Source organism: Mugil cephalus, chromosome 5 (genome assembly GCF_022458985.1).
Source record: "Mugil cephalus isolate CIBA_MC_2020 chromosome 5, CIBA_Mcephalus_1.1, whole genome shotgun sequence".
Lineage (NCBI taxonomy): Eukaryota > Metazoa > Chordata > Actinopteri > Mugiliformes > Mugilidae > Mugil > Mugil cephalus.
In genome coordinates, this window is record NC_061774.1 from 8733365 (window position 1) to 8753756 (window position 20392).

General features: G+C 40.9%; 1 protein-coding gene and 1 long non-coding RNA gene across 3 annotated transcripts in view; both read left to right on the forward strand.

Moving 5' to 3' along the window:
* LOC125007878 overlaps positions 1–20392 on the forward strand; it is a 75307-nt gene that overhangs the window by 47346 nt on the left and 7569 nt on the right. The window contains exons 4-8 of one of the 2 annotated variants that reach the window (XR_007112814.1): positions 8754–8823; positions 10761–10901; positions 11697–11782; positions 17733–17880; positions 17955–18094. This is a non-coding gene — a long non-coding RNA (uncharacterized LOC125007878). Of the gene's footprint in view, positions 1–8712; positions 8824–10760; positions 10902–11696; positions 11783–17732; positions 17881–17954; positions 18095–20392 lie in introns of both variants that reach the window. The other variant, XR_007112815.1, reaches the window with a different exon arrangement.
* On the forward strand, positions 985–5478 carry zic6 (zic family member 6). Its single transcript, XM_047584765.1, has 2 exons — positions 985–2155; positions 3978–5478. Exons 1-2 carry the CDS (start codon positions 1198–1200, stop codon positions 4601–4603), a joined length of 1584 nt encoding a protein of 527 aa, XP_047440721.1. The 5' UTR covers positions 985–1197; the 3' UTR covers positions 4604–5478.

Here is a 20392-nt window from a genome sequence, read left to right on the forward strand (position 1 = left end):
CGTAACGATTTTTTTTTATTTTTTTTCCCTTAACATTTGTGCCAGCCAGTGAGTGAGGCGCAGGGCTGCACATTTGGAGATTATTAATTTATTTAGACTTAATGAGAAAAAGTTTAGGTTCAGAAATGGTGTAAAATAGTTCACCCTGTTCTGACACTGAAAATGTCTCAAGTTTTTTACTGTAAGATTATTATCTAAAAAGTGTCCTGTTCTACGTGTAGGCAACTTGTTGCTTTATCAAAGATTTTTCTTTTTTCCCCCGTAACATATTAGGTTAACAGGTCATTTTATTATGAAAATAATTAAAGTGAAACGCAAAAGTTGTCAGTATAATATACAGTAACGCTGCTTTAATCTGCGTGCTCATGCATTTTAATGGTGTGCAAATGTTTTTTATTTTATTTTATTATTATTATCATTTCAAATAACTGATTTAATTCCCAGAATTAGTTCTCTGTAACTTTCACTCGTTTTAAGTAAGGCATTCCTCTCAAAAAGTCTTGACAGTAATTGGCCCAGACACGCACAGACCGGTCTCTCTATTATTCTCGCAAGGCAACAGTGGGGCATTTGCTTTGGCAAGATTGCAGTGAAATAAAAGGCAGTGGAGACTGTGATTGTGTCGTGTTTTGCTCTTGTCTGCATTGAATCACTTGACTTCGGCCAGATGATTAGTATTACACATTAACCTGTACATTTCTCCTATGCAGAGAATTAGAGATGGGGTCTCATGAGAAGGCGCCTGAAGTTAAAGAGGCAGTAATATTTGGGAGTATCGCGGCACATTTCAAAGCATTTTCTCTGCGATATTTGAAAACGGAGTCGTGCAGTGAACGCCTGCGTGTCCCTTTTAAAACAAACCCAGCGCCTGTCAATCACGGCGCATTCCAACCAATCCCAAAGCTCCCTTTTTAAAAGCAGGTTTGCCTGCTGTGCTTTTATATTGCACCATGGCCTGTTTCGAAGCATTTTTACTACCACGGTTATTGCCACAAATCAAGAGGGCAAAGTGAACGGCATGGGACTCACACCAACTTTAACGAAATTGAGTCTGGTTCCTACTTCTGCGAAGTTCACGGCCAAGAATTTCACATGCAGATGATATACAAGAAGGAAAATGGAAACAGAATTTCTAGGTGTATCCTGACTGCTGAATTGGTTGATTTTGCAAACTCATAGCCAAACTCACAACAAAACATGACAAGCCTTTCGAGGTTTAGTGGCTGCCCTCTCTCTTGCGTCAACCCCGGGGAGAGCAATACTGAACCCAGCGTGGTGCTGCCACCTTTGGCAGGAGAGCACATGGGACACCCCACTGGCAGTTCCTTAAAAGTCTGCCCCTCGCACAATTTGCGAGACTACCCCGAGACGAGGTCCAGTGCATATGTTGACCATTCGGTTCCCAATTTTTCAGACTCTGGATACCCCAGTCACCGGTTAGAGCACAGCCCTAGGGGCATTATCATTGGAGCCAATCTTCCTGGAGCCGGCATGCCACCCGTCACTGATCAACTGGCAACAAGAGCTAACCATCATGGTGGGATTGGAAGGTATCGTGACTTTCCTGGCTGCAGAGACAACAGAAGCCACAGTTTTTTCACAAGTTATCAGGAGCAGGCCCACGCCTCCACCGACGCATCTCGAGATTTCGGAAGCCAGATGATGCTGGGTCTACCTGGCGACCTCCTCACCCGGACTCACCCTTATGGCCAAACTATCAGCCCCAAGGGAAACGGCCAGCAACTTGTCACACAATTCCTGGGTCTGTACAAACCCCTGAACATGGCAATTCAGCGTGGAGGAGGCGACGCTTTCCTCAGGTGCTCTAAACAAATAGTGAAGCATGAGCTGGTGTGCAAGTGGAGTGACGGCCAAGAGGGGGCTGGGAAGCTGCCTTGCTGCAGAGCCTTCGGGACCATGTATGAACTTGTCACCCATGTGACAGTGGAGCATGTCGGAGGACCAGAGCACTCTGAATATGTGTGTCATTGGGAGAATTGTGCGAGAGACAAGAAGCCTTTCAAAGCCAAATACAAGCTGGTGAACCACGTCAGAGTCCACACAGGGGAAAAGCCCTTTCCCTGCCCATTTCACGGCTGTGAGAAAGTTTTTGCAAGATCAGAAAATCTAAAGATCCACAAGAGGACTCACACAGGTCAGTTGGCGATTATAATACGACGTAGAATTTAATATTTGTAATAAACAGCAACATTAATAGCAATGTGAAATAAACTATTATTGAAACTGTGGCCATTATTTTCAATTTAAATAATAAAGGTCATTCATAAATATTTGATAATATAGCATTTTTTTACCCGTATGAACATACTTTTTATTTTCAATATATACATTTTATTTCTATTATTATTATTATTATTATTATTATTATTATTATTATATTAATGTATTTTTTTATTATTATTGTGCTGGTGTTATTTAGGCCTACACTCTGAGAATATAAAAAATGTTGTTATGCAAAGCTTTCCGTGCTGCTTCTTGCCGTCTCCGTTAATGCCTGTCTTGCGGGAGAAAAGCATGTGTAGTTTCCATGCGGGGACCACAGATGAGAAGTAGTAAGACAGTTGAAAACGAGTGTAGTCAGCAGGCCTAGCGGTTTGGGTGTCTCTCCCACTTCATTCAGAGAAATTATTAAATAAATGCCGGGACACCGGAGAGCTGTGACGTAGCCGTTACGCTGTCTCTGCCTCCCAGGGACTCATCCCCTGTGCGCAGGAACACTAACAGAGCACATCACACTGTGATGTAGGAGTTGTGTTGTAGTAGTAAATGTGAGCAAAGGTGAGTGGGATGACCTCAATGTAAACGGTATGAGTCACAGTTAAGGGTGAGGGTTTATTTATAACCGTGTGTTCTTTTTACTTCCATCACTCTGATAGTTAATTGTCACGAAGCAGAGGGATTGTGTGAAAAAAAAATACATTTCACTTTACAACCAGACTTTCTTTATTTTTTTTTTCTTTTGCTGCACAACTTGCACGAGTAAACGCTCCAATACTCCCCATTAAAGGGATTTATTGTGCAATCCCGTTTTCTTCTTATTTGCACACATGTCACGAATTGCAGTGCGGTTACAATGAATTATTGGCATTTAAATTCTAATTTGACGAATGGATTGAATAGCACTCGGAGAAAAAAAGGCTGGACAAACTATATTTATTGGTCCCTCCTTTTACTTCTGGTGTAAATTGTTTTGCTAATGAAAGCAGTGAGAGAAAAAGAGACGCTTTATGGTATTACGCATTTCTTAAGCTAATGCACAACTGCACATGCATGGCGTTTAATTGCATTTTTTATTGTTTTGAAACTCCACGAGACACAAACTGTAATTTAGCAAACACTGCACAAGTTATTTTATCATTATAATTATTTTGAGTCAAGATTTTACGCATAGTCCCGTTTTACATTAGTGTGTATGCGCTAGAGCGCGCAGCTGTGGGCAATTTTACGCTGGAAGACCAATTAGCACCTTGATAGCCATAATTCCTCGTGTGCATGATAAGTGAATTTAAACCAATCTTTCCAATTGCCGCCACAGGTTAATTTAATGCATGCGTAACTACAGCCTCGCTGCTTCAATCTGGAGACAACCCGCCGCACTTGTTGCATTTGGAGCTGCAGCAAAGTTCTAGCAACTACTTTTGAACTCGTGTACTGGAACGACTCGTAAGGTTTCCTAGAGAAACGATTTAACTGTTAAATGTTCTGAGACATTTAGAATCGATGTTGATGAGACTTACTAAGCGACTCTGTGCGCAGAGAAAAATAATGCAGCCGTTGTGTTGACAGAAACCATGTTCAGTTTTCAAGTTTAGAATACCTTTTATATGACATGGCTTTGTGGAGTGCACATCCATTGACTTAGTCTGTGTCATTATGAGCTTTAATGGACAGAAAGAGCATACACGTCCTACAAGCCTTTTCGTAACTGGCCGTCATTTCTCTCTTTGCACGTTTAGGTGAAAAGCCTTTTAAATGCGAGTTCGAGGGCTGCAACCGGAGGTTTGCGAACAGCAGCGACAGAAAGAAGCATTCTCATGTGCACTCCAGCGATAAACCCTACATGTGCAAGGTCAGGGGCTGCGACAAGTGTTACACCCACCCAAGCTCCCTGCGAAAGCATATGAAGCTCCACTGCAACAAGGCCCACGTCGCCAAAGGCGGCGACGCGCGTCCTGGTGACGGGGGTCACATTGCGGAGGGCAGGTCAGCCCGGGCCTCGGACGGGACCCAGATCAGCCCCCCTCATCCACCCACCTCCACTCAAGATGTCCCCCTGTCCCCAGAGAGTCGAGACGAGTCGACCCCGAGGTCACGTTTCCATCACACGTTTGACAGCAGTTTGGACTACTCCACACATAGGTCACAGCCCCTCTTGGACCCTTTGTTGCTACAGAGAGGCGGCTACAGGTCCCAGTCCTCTCAGTACCCTTGCAGCCAGACAAGTCACACTTTTGCCCAAGGCTCAAGGACCTTCTCTTCCACTTCTCCCTTTCAGAAAAGTATCGTCAATGGATGGTACACATGCCACAGCGGCGTGGACTCCTTCCCACCAAAGCAATGTAATAACATCCCATCTCTCTGAGTCCTCGCTGGGACGCATGTGGACTAGTTACACTTTTGGGGCCCTTTTTTTCATGTTGTAGCCTAAATATGTATTCATTTTACCCTCTGTACTTTTGTGAATGTTGTGTCAAATATTCTGTGACACGTTGTCATGCAGTCATCCTATTGAATCTTGCATTGCGAAATGTGGCGAGCTTTATCTGTCGTTGTGAGGCCTTTTTGGTCGGGTTTGGCTTGTAGCCTGTACATCTCCCCACAGTGGGTTATAGGAAAAGTCAAAAAAGTGTAACCTATACGCATAATCGTTTGCAGTGTTGCAGTATTATTAAAGATATCCATCTTAAGCGATGAAAAAAAAAATGTTTGCAATTTGCGTGTTGAGTCTTCTGAAGTTAGGATATATTCCGGGAAAGTGAAAGGAAACGTCTTGCTGAATGTAGCCCCAACTACTATAGGGGTCTTTGTTGAATGTAAACTAGGTGTAATGTACTTCAGGATGAATAGAAATATTATTCATGACTTATGTGTTTGGCAACATGGAATAAATATCTACAAGATCTTTTCTCACGAAGCCTGCGTAGTGGGCCTACAGCAAAAATGTGTCTGTAATTAAAATTCCGCGGGGCTCAGTACTTTTTTTTTTAATTTATTTATTTTATTTTTTTTTCTCTTGACTAAGTTCCACTCTCCCCTTTTTTCCATTACACTCCCTCATTCTCTGTATTATATGATTATTTCATATTTCTGTGCAAAGTAAGACCAGTGCGAGTATAAACCACAGTGTTCGTGTTACTATTAAAACGTTTAATTAGCATACGCTTCTACTGTACATAAGCCTACTGTATAATTAATTATGTATCCTATATTTTATTAAAGTGTCTATATTCTCTTTGATCAGGCGCGTGTGTGTAACCTATTCAATGCATTTTCATCACGAACTCAAACTTTGTTCTTGTTTCGCTCTCTCACAAAAAAAAAAAAAAAAAAATAGTAGCCCGCGCCTTATTTGCAGGTTTGCAATTTTGTCCAAGCTAAGGCTGCACGGTGTGTTCTGGTCTCCTGCACAGAAGTTTGTATTCCACTCATTTGACTGAGGAAGCATTAAATAACCATGACTAAACTCTAATGTGATAAACTAGGAGTTGCTAAAACAACAAAAACATCTCGGAATGTATTTTTCTTAAATGCGCAGTGGATAGTTTTTTTTTTCTTTTTTTCTTTTTTTTTTGGGGAATAGAGGTGTATTTGCCACGAAGGTCATGATGCTTTGTATAGAAAACTTACTATCATTTCCGTCTTAAATGCCTTTTCAGTTTTGCTGATTTTACCTGCTATTAATCAGGTTTCATATTTTTACTTCACTTCACTCTTTCTGCATGCAGAAAGTGCACTGAAGGTCAACAAGCAGCAAAAATGACCCAACTTGCCTCCACACACTCAATACACTAATAACTACACAGTCTAGTATTATCACCCCCATTAGTTTATAGAACAAGCAATCTAATTATTTTCCTTCTAAATGACTTTTACATCCAAAGAATTTTAGGCACCTCACACTGAGTCTGAATTGAAAGATTTCTCTGTTTAAAACGTCATTTATAGAAACCACATGTATGCGTTTCGTCTCACTTGGGTATTGATAAAAAAACAAAAGAAAAACAAAAGAAAAAAAATAAGATGTTGTTTTTGCTTTGTTCGGGTGTGCACACTGCTAGTAGTAGTGCGCACATTTGTTCACGTTTGCTTGTTTTTATTTTGTACCACTGTGAATGTAAATTTAAACAAACGCCTCCTTATTTTTTTTTATTTATTTATTTTTTTTACAGGAATAAGCCGAGGAGATTTCCGTATGAAGTCCGTCTCTTTCTCTGCAAAAACTCACTTTCACGACCAATCCCGGCACAGAGTAGCAACTCGCCTTGAGTGGGTTTTTGGCGTTGCGCTGCTCATTCTGTTTCCTCTTTCAAAAATTCCACCTTCAACAATGTTTAAAGGAAATTGGTACCTAAAGACGATGCACACACTGAGTCTACGTCCCTGTTCTGCTCGGGAAACTAAAGAAATACCTTGATTATTGTGCAGGTCAAATGGGGCACAGTTATGATGGATAATGTAAGAGGAAAAACCTCCTATCCACCGCCAGTAGCAAAGCTTTATTCTTTGTAGCTGTCAGCATTTCATACCATTAAAAGTGTGAATGTTGAGTGCCATTCTATATACCAGTTAGCTTCACACATACAAAGAGAAAATCTGGTCAAAAGGGCGCTAACTTTACATTCCTTTGAAATGTAAGGTGATGTGACAGCTAACTAGCTGTAATGTATGTATGTATGTTCTGTCTTCGAGTGAAAGGTTTTAGTGGAGCAGAAGTTATTTCGACGCCACAAAAATATGTGGGCTAAGTGGTCCAAGATTAGTATTAGATGCTGTTTTCCTTCTAGTGTAACCATATATTTGAAAAGTTCGAGAGAACTTGATTGTGGTGCTGTTAGGATCTGGATGCCATTTCTGAGGCAGAATGCATGTGGCAAAGGCTTTCGATATTTATGTTAAAAAAAAAAAGGAAAATAAAAAGGTTTTACTCCTGCCATATTTCCTAGCGAAGCGTTAAAAATGGAGCGCGTATATGCTAACTGTATAGCCTACTTTCTCTGGGGATGGTGATGCGTGGAATCTATGACGAACTTGTTTGCACATCCCGTGTTGCTGTGTGTTCTGGAGTATGTGGTACATCGTACTCGTGGGGACACCTCTTTTGGGAGAGTCGGATATTTTTGATGATGCATTTTTCAAGTCCCTCACGAGGCTGGCCGCGGTTAATTTTGGTTTTTGACTTTCCACCGAGGCTTTTTGTGAGAACCGTCCTCACGCTTCGATTTTAATAAGACGCCAACCGGTCTGAACCAGTTTTTTAGGTTTTTTTTTTTTTTTTTTTTCTTTTGCTTCTGCTAATAAATAGTGAATTGGCGATGCTGCATCAGTCCTACTTGGGATAAAAAAAGTATTCATGGAGTCGAAGTTAACGTCTAAGTAGTGTGATATGACCTAAGACAGATGATTTCAAGTGCTCGGCGTAGTAAAATATTTAAATTGTGAAGTGGTTCTTTCTTCAAGCAAATTGAAGCAAACTTGGTAGGCTTTGATCCGTAGTGCTTTAATGATGTGATGACTGAAATGTATCGGGTCATTTTCTCTTGTATTGCAATTTTATCAACTGCTTGCATCAAATGCGTTAGTTGTTATTGTTTTAAAGTAATCTTAAGATAGTCCATATTTGAGTCTAAAAGCTCTCCTATCTAAACCCTCAACTCTTGTCGTCGCTGTCACATTCCGCCCTTTTCTGCTCTCTTTCTAAAAATAACGTCTCTCCACATAAGACATAATAGAGGTGATCAAACATTATTTTGAATTCAAAGAAGTCTCCATGTTTGTATAAGCAGAATAGTTTGCAGTCATGTGAGGTGAAAAACCGGAATGCGGCAACCTAATCGTGAATTTGTCTGACTGCACCATGGCACCGTTTCGTCGTATGTTCTGACGAAGCCATAGTAAGATTCTATAAATGCTGAACCCTGCCACGCCCTTCCCCCCAGTAATCACAACTGATTAGACCTCCGCTTCCCAGTTTGCCACTTGTCTGCCGCCATCTTTACTTTTGAGCTCTCTGCCTAGCAACAAGCGCGGGCGCCATTTTGGAAAGAGGTATACATCAATTTAACGTAAATACATCCATTTCACCTTGGGATCCACCCAATTACAACTCCCCCTTCCCACCCCCACCGTGTTACTGTTATGCCATGCTTGGGCCGAGCCCCAGCTGTGTATCAGAGGGTGGGCTGCTTTGTCACACGAGCCTTTAGTTTTATGCATCATCATAACCGCATATGACATCTTGCGTAGCTGCACTGTGCGGCTCCCATACTTTTCCAAGTGCGTTTTAGGGACTTGGCTCTGGCTGGACAAGCTGTGTCAGCTTTGACTCTAAGTGACCAAGTGTGTTTTTAATTGGATCTCTGGCTTTCCCCCCATCCTCCCTAGGTCAAGCCAGTGGTGTTTTTGCTCTCGAACTTGCTTTCTTTTCATCCACCCCCTCTGTGCCCCCCTGGTTTTTCTCCTTTTTTTTGCCAGATCCTCTTGTCCCTCTGTCTCATCTATCTCTATCCCTGCAGCTCCTGGCTATCTTCACCCTCTATGGCTCCTTCATGATGGCCCCCTAATCTCCGCCAGTGTGGTTCCATGGTAAGTAGGTATCCTCCACCAGATTCTCCCAGAGACATGCATGAAACTTGATTCATACTGCTGTTTTTTTTTCCCTACACACTGCTGTACTGTCCATGAAAAATAGCAACGTCACATGATAAACTGGATGCAGCTGCACTGCAGCTTGATTTTTTTTTTTTTTCCCTTGTCACATTCCCTCTCAGGTTGAAGAATTGCCGCCACAGAGGGGTTTGGCATCCGGGCATAAATGATGTTAACAATGCATAATGAGGGCAATTGTAAAAAATGAATAAAGATTGATTCTAAAGTAAAACACTGTATATAATACATCTGTCAAAGATGAAGTGGTGGAGTGAAATGAACGTGTAGCTTGTGTCACTTCTTATCAGAGAACATTAGTAAGGTAATCTGTTTCATGTCTAAGCCAGTGTTAATTTGACAGCTTGACAATTAATAGGCTTATAAAGCACATACATCAGAAGCAAGGCTCTCGTGGAAGACGGGGCAATCACCGCAGTCATATGCACGTTTAGGTGCTTTACTAACCATAGAATGGTGAAAAGCAACGTAGAGGAGCAGCGCTGCGCTTTAACCGGGCTGATCCTTTAGATTTCTCTCTCATCATCATCTGCACTGCAGCTTTCTGATTTCAGCGGTGCCAACCCCCTGTGTAGTCCAGTCTGTACCAGAGCTTATTAAACTAGACCCCTTTTTAGTCCTCCCAGTGGTCGCTCCACTGTCAGCCTAAGCCCAAGCCGCTGAAAATGTTCATCTCTCCGTCTATTGTCCACCAGAATTTGACAGAAATTGGTGCAGCTAACTAGAGAATGGCTCAACGGCCAACATACAGCGGGGTAGAGAGAAAGGTCCCGCCTATCCTCATGTCTAATACATATTTGTCTTTTGATGCATTGCGATTTACCCCTGTGGATGTTTCTTAAAAAGATGTCTTCTTTCTTTTTTCATTTATTATCCATGGCTTACATAACAGATATTTTGACAGTTTTTGATGAGCCAGATTTTGAAATACTTTCATGGTCTCCTATGAGCTGGTAAGCTCAGGAGGTAACCATATGACTGACAATGATCATCTCGCACTAAGAATAAACACTAACTGAAAGTAAATGTAGTTTAGATGGTGGCCTGTAGCATTTTCTGTCTTTCTTTCTGTCTTTTTTTTGTGTGCTTCCTGTCGCAACGCAAAAAGGAAAATAAATAATATTTCAACACTCCACATCTTTCAAACATTCATACTTTCAAGGTTTTTGGGGAGTTACAGAAGTCTGTGTGGGGTGAGGAGACCTTTGAAGATCTTTCAACTCCTGCAAGCTCCAGGCCTATGAGATTCAGAGCCATCTTTTTAAGGGAATGACCCTACCGTTAGTTCCCTTCCTTCTAATCCCTCCCCTAGACCCTTGTCATCAGAGATCAACCAGTCTGAGCATTAATGTCCTGCACTCTCCGGCGAGGGCAGCTGGTGGCTTTCATGTATGCATGGAGAGCCATATGAATATGCTTAAATCTGCTTGTTGGAGCAGGACTTCATGCCTTTATCTTCATCTGTTTGTGTGAACATTTCTTCAGTATATGATCTTAGAGTTTTAGAGTCTCTTCTTAATGATCCACATTCTACAAAATGCATTTGATACATTTGTTTGAAAATGTTGCAAAGGCTTTGATTGTGACTCCTAAAGAGCATGTTGCCTTAGATTTGACAAAAACATTGCAAAGAGATCTTTCGTGCTTGTGGTCTCGGCTGTCTCTCAAAACTATCACCTTCCATTAGCAACAATTCTGTTCTGTTGTGTGAGATATAGATTTTTTGTATGATTTCTCAAATCTCTGTCATTTGAGGCTGAACTTAAAAAGGGGGGGAGGGGGGCGTCACACTGATCACGATCCATGGTGTTTCAAAGCTGCAAGTAATGGTGAGTGTTTAATTTTATCTGTTGCAGTACGCATTGCAAGGCGACTGCGTAATCAAGCCTGTGAACTCGACATCTGAAGGAAGGATTCTGTTTCTGATCGCGTCGCCATTGAAGTCCATCCATTTTCTGAACATGGATGTGTTGAGGCGCTCAAGCTTGCACTCTTTGGTACGTGGCAGTCAAATTGATATGTACTGGACATGATTCCGTGTGTAGTTTCCAAACGATAGCTTGTGTTTGTAGCAGTAGTGGAGGGGAGGGGGGGCCCAAGAGGCCACGTTTTAGAGAGCTGTAAGTGAGGATGCATGGCAATCTCGCTGTTAACCCTCAGCAATACAAGATCACCCTGGGGCCTAACTCCACAATGATGGATGTAGAATGGTGGGGAATAAGGGGCCCCACACACAACCCAGGAATTCCCCTTGGGCCTTTTCAATTACAGTTAGACCAAGCTTTGCGCTGTGATGATATGTTGCATTAAGGCTGTGACATTAATGGAGGGGACAAATGTGATTTGGTGTGGTGTTGACCCTGAAGTGCATGAGACAGACAGAAGCACTGAGGCAACAGGAAGGCACGTAAGATGACCTGTTGTTTTTTAGTATTATTATTTGTCTATAATCATCAGTACACTAATCTTTAAAGACCAAAGTGTCATTTAGGTCCCTCTGAAGTAAAAAAAAAAAGAAAAACTATTGATGGAAATTTATCTTTAGCCACATACCACAGGGACACAAGGGGCATGAGAGAGAGCAATTAGCCAATTAGACAATCAATAACTCAGATAACCTTATATTGGGCCTGTACTGTGATGTGGTAATTAGATGTACGGTAATTGTGCATGTTTGTGTCGGTGTGTGAGCACTTGTGCGCAGTCAACATAAAAAAAAAAAGCTGCAGCTATTTGTGTCCCAGCATCACAGGTGTATCACTGCTGACTATGAAGTTTACACCTTTCCACAGATGACGTTCAAAAAGAACAAGACGGGACTGACGGCAGTGGTTTGGAACCGCAGGGAATAATCGTGTTGTCGAGGTGTCGGGAAGAGGTGAGGGATCAAAAATCCATCTCCTATGCACAAAAAGAGCGTGTGGCATGGCTCCTTCTTGTCCATTATTAAAGTGGGATATGGCTGAGGTAATTAGTCCTCAGCTCCGCTTACGTTATCAGGTCTGCTGCTGCTGCTGCTGCTGCTGCTGCTGCTGCTGCCGTGAATGTCACAGTATTCCTTCCGTTATGTCACTGACAGAATTATGCAATATTGTTGCGTAACCGGGGTGTGTCACAGAAGAAATGAGCTGCAAAAAAGTTCCCACGGAAATTAAGGGCCTACGGTTTAACCAATACGAAATCACAACCCGGGCTGTCACATACTGTATATCAGCTCAACTTTTGTAAGCACCAAAATAAATACCAGCTTTGTGTTGCTACATCTGAAGCAGCGCAACTTGCATTCCTGAAGAGCAGAAAGAGTGCATCAAGACAAATGACGCCGCGCAGAAACGGTAAACACTGCTGTACAATCGATCATTCAATATAGCACATAAGAACAGCATTCACAGTTCTAATGTATCAGAGACCCAAAAGCCTACGTGTTGTGAATCAAACTGTGTATGCACTGCATTTGACTGGTAATAAAGCTGCTTTATCAAACACATCACTGGTGGCGCTCCCTACATTAACTTTATTTACAATGTACCACTGAGGGGTCATGATTAACACCGGGAGGTGAAACCAGAAGAAAAAAAACAAAAAAGATGCCGCTGCCTCTCCAGCTTATTTGCCCCACAACTGTACTGTAAAAAACAAACTGTGCTTTTAAATGTTGTAGATGTACTTTCTTATGTCAACACATTAAGTAAAGACACCAACCGGTTACATAAAAAATTGTGAACAAGATGCCAGGGGCAACGCAAAGTCACTATATACACAAATTTTATTATTCAATTTCATAGTGTATTATAAAAAAAAAAGGTCCTACAAAAGCCTATTGTTGCACATTGCAACTTCATCTCCCAGGATGCCTGAGATATACCATAGCATAACTTATAGCATGACATATATTATCATATAGCATAGTATAGCACAACATACAGTATATCACTTATATCAGGTGTTTGATTTCGTGGTCTTTCAGAGCTTAAATGTGGCCCAATAAATGTCTTTTACTGTTCCCAGAGAAATCTGTGCGTTGGGGCTGGAGCTGTGCTTGTTGGGGTGGTGTGTTGTGTGGTGGTGTTGGTGGTGTGTGTGTGTGGGGTGGTTGTGTGTTGTTGTGTGGTGTGTTGTGTGTGTGTGTGTGTGTGTGTGTGCGTATGTGTCTCCTCCCAAGTTAAAGTGAAACCTAGACCACAGTGGCGAGGAGGACTGAAGTCCCTGTGTATTCTGGCTCACTGATCACAGAAGTTATGAAAGAGTGCTCTTTGATCATTTCCATTTCTATAATAATTTCCTTTGAACGTTTCAAGTCACTTGTGCTTTTTTTTATTTTTTTTTTATTTATAAAGCCTATTTAGACAATCAAGGAGTGGAAAATAATTAGGCTCACATGTGCGTGAGTGTGGACATGTATTCCCTTTCAATCAGTTAAAACCAGCCTTGTTAATTAAAGTTCTGAGCCGTTACTCCAGCCCAAATAATTTTCTTATTAGCTGCTGCGTTCCTTAGATCTGTTGTCAGCAGAGCATATTTTCATTTGGGTTCTTCTTTTTATTTTTTCCTCCCCCTCACAGAAATCCCACTGACCCATATAGTTGATCTCATTTTTGAAGTATATTATATAGATTGCAAGTTAAGGGAGTGGAGGCTCTATTATTAGTCCCATTTGAGGTGCACAGCCTCCGTCTAGATACTGCTGTGTGTTGCTGAATTCCCTGAGAGAAGGCATTACCATCTCATTTGGGTAAGGGTGAGATTACCTCATGCGAGCGAGTTATTTTATTACAGGAAATGTAGGGGATCCGAGCCCTCGCTGCTGACTGTTTATTCAAGCCGCTGAAGGTAGAGACATTCCAGATACATTTCACAAACATCACACATGACAACTTGTGATGCCACCTTACTGATGTTTCCCTTGAAAGGTCTCTCACTAACAACAGCATCCTATTGATCCCCGGCACCATTTTAACAACCTCCTCGCACCCTCCCACACATGCACACCTGAGCGGCTATGGATTGAAAACGTTAGCAGTTAGTGGCTAACTTTGCCAACACATCCTCTTGGTGTGGTTGTCAATTAAGCCCAGCCAGTCACTGCAGGGTTGGCCCAAGAGGAGCCCTGTGCTGGGGGAGAGGGACAGAAAGCAGAAGTGTAAATAACGCCTCGTTCCACAGTGGAGAATTAATATGCGATACTTACATTTTTTTGTCCTGATTAAAAAGCTGTGGCACACGATGAGCAATCAAAACAAGAAATAAACTACTTGGATTAAAATTCTGTTTTTAATTGGATAGATGAAAGGAGCAATTAGTAAGTTTTGAGTTTTTTTATTATTATTATTATTATTATTTTTCTCACAAGTCAGGTCTTGCTCATTTACTAAAAAACAAAGCAAAAATATATTTTTTTAAAGTAGACATTTGAGGGAACAGTGCCATAAAATACTTTTATAGTTTGTATATTGCACATACAGACATAATGAAAGTGGTTGCACTAAAAAAAAAAGATTTTAAATTGAATGCGTCTGATGAGCGTTTACACAGCACAGACGCATTAAAAAAAAGTATTCATATAGTTTCTATGCAGATTAATTAATTCACTCACACTATTTGCCAACAATCATAACCTCTCATTAAGACATATTTTACATTCATTCCATTGGCGTTCAATATAAGGAGGAGAGTCTGTTTGCCAAATGCATACCGTAAGCTGGCACTTTTTCTCAGATAGTTTTAATGTACGTTTAAAGCTGGATAAAGGGACAGCATGTCTCACTAATGTAACATGCTGGTCACTGTGGAAACAGTAGGCTGTGGCGCTGTATTTATTGTAAAGACGAGCTGAGAGCAGGTTTTATCTTGGCGTATCTAATAAATAGCATGTGCACATTATTATTCTGAGATCTCAGGAGGAAATAAAAGGCTCACCGCTTTTCAGGTCCTGTGTTTGTTGCGTTTAAACCTGCTCAGTCAATAAATGCTTGATCTCTTTATTTCTTTTCTTTTTTTTCTTTTTTTTTTGCGTTTAGAGCAAATTCAATGGAATAATGGCAGATGTGGGAGTCTGAGAAGATGAGAGGAGCAGGGCTAGCTAGGTCACAGTATCACGCCACATGCTTCCTGTTGGGGTGGAAAGGCAACCAAGAGACTGGTGGTGTCGCTCTGCTATTGCACCGACTTTGCTCATCAATCACAAATCAAAGCTTTGACAGTTGCCAACATTAAAGGGCCGCTGCCGGCATGCCTTGTGCCAAGAGGCTTCTTTCTGCTGAGCATATTAATGTACTGTAGGTCACAAGCAGACTCATCGCTGATCATGAAGGGGAGCGTGGATACTCCTGAGCCACAGCAGGCGTAGCTCCAGTCAGTATTCATGCTGGAATATACAGTCATCAAATATGGTGCAGCAGTGGACCACTGAGCTGACTGAAGTGGTTCAGTTGGATGACTTTTTTTTTTTAAATCAGCCATTGATTTCTAGTTGAATTTTATGAAAACAAGACACAGACCGTTAAAAAAATAAATAAATAAAAAATGTTAATTGAGAAACCAGTTGCTGAAAATAATACATTCATCAATAATTCTTCCTCATTTTAAGCTTCCTTGTTCACGCAAATTATTTGTTCCTGTTTGCCCCAAGGCCTCCAGTGTAGTGAATTATTATTTTATTCCAGGCTGATTTAGAGTCTCAACTTCAGAAATAAACCTGGAAAAAAAAAAAGAAAGATCCAATAAAAGTTACCAAAATGTCACAGCTGCTGGTTGCACTTGACTGTTCCAAAAAAAAAAAAAAAAAAAAAAACTTCTTATCTCTTTCCCACTCATCTGCATTTAGGTGTGTTCAGTATGTTTCTCTCCGCCCCTTTTGAGATTTTGACTCAGGCGAGATGTCTGTTTATCTGAATAGCCAGAAGAACTTCAGCGGAGCCTTTTTTACATTCAAACTGTGTCTTTAAAATCTCGAGGAAGCCAAAGTTAATGATCAGGCTAACTGCTCTAACTCTTTGATCTGCTGCTTTAACCACACATTAATAATCACATTAAGCTAAATGTAATTTGTGCCTAACATTGCTTAATTATTACCTTTAATTACATTTTTCTTTTTTTTTTTGTCAAACCTTTGAGTGCGTGCTCATGATTTTTAATTTCAACCCATTTATTTGTGAGTTAAAGCATTAGATTTTAAAATGTTTAACACTCGCAGTGTAGTGGCTCATTTGGTAAAGTTTGCATATTATTAGCATTTTTTCTTCAAAGATTGCTACTTCGCCGACGAGCCCGTCTTCTACTGTTACTGGGCAGTCTACTTATCAGACGTGAGGAAGAGAAATCCATTCATCCTTCTGAAAATACATGCAAACATGTGCACTGCTGCTTCACAGCAACTCCAGCGACTAGCGCTGTTTGGCAAGGGGCGGCGTCTCTCAAAATTGAGATGGAACCACATAACAAATCCCCAGTTAGACAAAATGTGTGCAACATAACATGCATGTTTCATGATGTCGGTGACAAGGCACTCTGAGTTGGCACCGTGTCTCAAGCAACGTAGTTTTTGCTTTTACTAGAGTATCTTAATTCCTGTGCAGAGTCTGTGATTTAGTCTTTTTTGTGTGTACCAGGACATGTTTATGGGCTAATAGGCCTTTGTTAGCAGTACTCTATTTATTTAATACAATTGTAGTGTGAACAGAAGGAATAATAAACAGGCTGACTAAACATACGATTCTTCTTTTGGGCTGAGAAAACCCTGTGTAAGGACACAAAAGGGGGACGTTTCCACCGCGGAAAGTAAATTCTTTTGAAGTGGAACTAATCATCTGAGGGATGGTTCTCGTTGTCCTAACAACGCAGCTGAATTGGAATGAGCCTTCCTTTTTGTGGAAGATATGTTTTCTTTTTTTCATTCAGAACTGATGATGATAGTAGTTTCACGCCCTGTCCACCCACATTGTCCGTCCAAACTCCTTTGCAGATAAGTCTTTACTTGGAGACGCCGAACACACGGCGGGTGACTCTTGGACTGTGACGTCAGCCTCCCTCCTCTGTCTCCCAGTCTTTCTCTCCTTTTAATGCCGTTAGAATGAAAGGGGAGTCTCACAGCAAATCCTCCCCAACAACACCTCTTTCTTGGTGTAAAAAGATCAAGCCCCAAAACTGCCCTTATATCGTCATGCACCTTGTTGAAATAATAAAGCTCCAACGTTTGAAGTTTTGTTAGCTTTTAACACATTTACATTTAAATGCATGCAATGTACATGTTTTGTGCTCATTTGAAAACCACGGCTTTATTTGAAGTGAACAAATAGGCTATAGGTTTTCTTACTGTAAAAAAAAATAATGGCTGCAAAAACAATAATCCATGTATTGTGTTTTATGCGACTTTGATGCCCTTCATCCCTTTCCTATGTTTAAAGTGTATCTTGAATGCAGCTGTAAAAGCTACGATTAAAGGGATGTTTCTACTTCATTTACATTTCCTCTGCTGAAAAAGAAAAAAAAAATCTAAGCTAGGAGATGTGTTTTCTCCTCTTTTGTCTAGTTGTGGTAATTACTTCTTACAGCCAAAAATCTGAGGGCTGAAGGTGTAAAGGACATCAGCTATCTGTCTAAATTTAAATCAAGAAAAAGCAAAGTCGTGTCCCCTGTCCACTTTTGCATTCTTTGCACTGGGTGTCAGCCACATCAGCCTCTAATTTAAATCTTTACAAGCAAGTTACCTCTATCTTTCTGAAGACTAAGCCGGTCATTTGTGATAAACGGGATCAGGTTCCAAAATGTTTCAGCGAAGAAGAGTGCATTAAACTGACCGTGATGCCCTTTTTTTTTTTTTTTTTTACCAGGATGTGTCGTTTAAACGCCAAGTGAGGAATTATTGACTGGAATGATGAGATCTCACGATGATTCACTGCAGCATCTCTTTTGTCTAAGGCAGAAGGGATGTAACGTGTGTGCAGGGTCTCCTCATTTGCCTTCAGGGAATTGAAAAAGGTAACTTTGTCCTTCTGACCTCGGACTGAGGGAATTCCAATCTCTTACCGTTCTAAATCTTTGTCTTCACACAGGCTGTATTTTCGCCTCTCCTGAGTTATAAACTGCTGGCCTTTCTGCTAGTCCTATAGTCATCCAGCCGTTTTATTGCCTCAGTGGGGGAACAGAGTTCAGACAGCAGTCATCGGCCAAAACAGAGGTAAAACTGTTTCGGGTAAGCATCTTGACTACTGTGCTAGCTGAACATTCAAACCTGTCGAGGCTTCGAGGGGCACAAATCATTCCTCCCTGCAAGCTTGTTGTAGATTTTACTTCACAAAGAAACAAACAAAAGTGCTTGTTCAAAGTTGTATCTCTTGATCTTTAATAAATCTCTCTTGATTCAAAGACATCCATGGTGTAAAGATGAGACTTGAATGGAAATATTTAAAAGTCAAATCTAAATGAACCGCAGATTAAATTTTGTCAGGCCCCATAACTATTCAAACATTCCCTACTATGTTTCTGTGTTGATTAAATGTGCAAACTTCTGATAGCTCTGTGAGGCTACATTATTCATAACGTTTCCCATAGATGATTTATTAATTGAAATATTGCACATTGCAAAAGAAGACACCCAAAGAACAACCGGCTCCCGATTTAAATAAAGTTGTAAAATAGTCACGAAGTGTATTAGATCAAACGTTTTTTTTTTTGTTTTTTTAATCCCTCCACAAAAGCAGCCTGTTGGCGGTAAAGTTATGAATGTAGCCGCCGCATATTTGGCAAATAAATTAGAACCACTACGAGTCTGTGTTGATAACTGTAGGGGAGTATTTGTACTGGTGAGAAGCAGGTGGCAGCCAAATGAACAAAGTTGTCCTCAGTCAAAAACTAATTCAAGCTCAGCGCAGATTTGTACTTGGTAGTTGTAGATCTGCGTGATGTTCGGCTAATGCAGCAGCTACTCAGACCAGTTAAAGTGAGTTTAGGCTGCAGATGCTATAGATCTGGCTGCAGGGGTGGGTCCTTGGTCAAAGGGACAAGAGAAGACAAGTCTTTCTTCCGTGTGAACACAATAATTGCAGGATTAGCCTTGACTCGTTTCCAAAAAAATAAAAAAGAAATAAAAAAGAAATCTTCAGAAGATGAATCTGTTTAGTTTCATCACTGTTTTACTGCTGTATGCTGCATGTTTTCTGCCAAAGCCTCACACTGGTACTGACGAGAGCGGGTTAAGGCAGGACACAGCAGATAAGCTCATGACACACTCGAACGTAGCCATTTTTAGTTCTTGCTGTTTTGAAGAAATTCAGCCCATTAGAGAGGATGCAAACTCCTCAAGGATTCTCATCCCACCCCCCCTTCTTCTTCTTCCAGCTAGAAATTGGCTCTTTTTAAAGCCACTGGAAACACACTGTAATAAAAAAACATGAACCAAGAGGAGGATGTTAGAAAAAATAAAAATCAACAGCCCAAGAATACATTTTCTTGTCAGAGCAGTTTTTCGGTTATGTGGCATTATCTGCAGATCTTCCGAATGTCCCTTGGCTTGCTAGTATTTTTGTCATTTTTACATGCCATGCGGTAGCTGGTTGCCATTGTCATCACGGCAGACTGGGAGCCGGGGAGAGGACGCCAGCGCCGTGCCAATTGGCTCGAGTAGTGAAAACACAAGGCAGACACAGCACAATTCTAATTTTCATCGTTCCAGACATGAAGGTCACTTTTCTGGCTACTGCAGTTTTTTTTTTTTTTTTTCCTTTTCTCTATGTGTCCCGTTAGTCAAAGACTGATTCCACATAGTATTGTATGTATGGATCCATACATTTCCATACAGCAGACCATAGCCCACAATGTAATGTGTATTCATCTGAATTAAATGCAAGATTTAATTTATATTCATCATTAAAGGGCTGATTTTATTCTCTAAGTAACAGGGAAAAAAAGATTGAGGTCAGGTTATGTAACACTGGGTGAGATGGGGACACTCTAAGTATACTAAGTATAGCACAAGTCTATTATTAGGAAGTAAACCTCATAGTCACTGTGACCATTGCAAATCTCATAATAATTACCATGTTCTAGGGAATTATACAACAAATGTACACAAAGAATTAATGTAAGAGGAGAGTTAGCCCCTACTTTACTGAAAATAACAAACTAACGCTGTTGTCTTTGTTGTTATTCTGCTTTCACTGTAGCTTACGCCAAAAAAAATAAATAAATGTTTTGTGATTGTATAGCCTTATCAGTTTTCATGCAGCTTTTAAGCCTGTGGATCTATTCTCCTGGTGGTGCTTTGCTTAGTAGACAATAGTCCTGCAAATATCAGGGGCCAAGTCATTATTCTGCTCAGCAGGTGTAGACATTATTGGAGTGTTGAACTAATGATATGTAATGAGCTCTCTGTGACACATGTCTAGCCACCCTTACTATCATGGGGCCCATTAATAGATAACAGCGTCGTAATTAGCTTCGTTGGATAGCCAAGCTTAAGCTTATAAATTTGTCAAACAATATTTAAGTTGTG

Excerpts from the sequence above, each read along its gene's own strand:
- zic6 (XM_047584765.1), top strand. The coding sequence starts at position 1,198 with ATGACAAGCCTTTCGAGGTTTAGTGGCTGCCCTCTCTCTTGCGTCAAC. Across the intron at positions 2,156-3,977 it reads CCACAAGAGGACTCACACAG|GTGAAAAGCCTTTTAAATGC; the intron begins GTCAGTTGGCGA and ends TTGCACGTTTAG.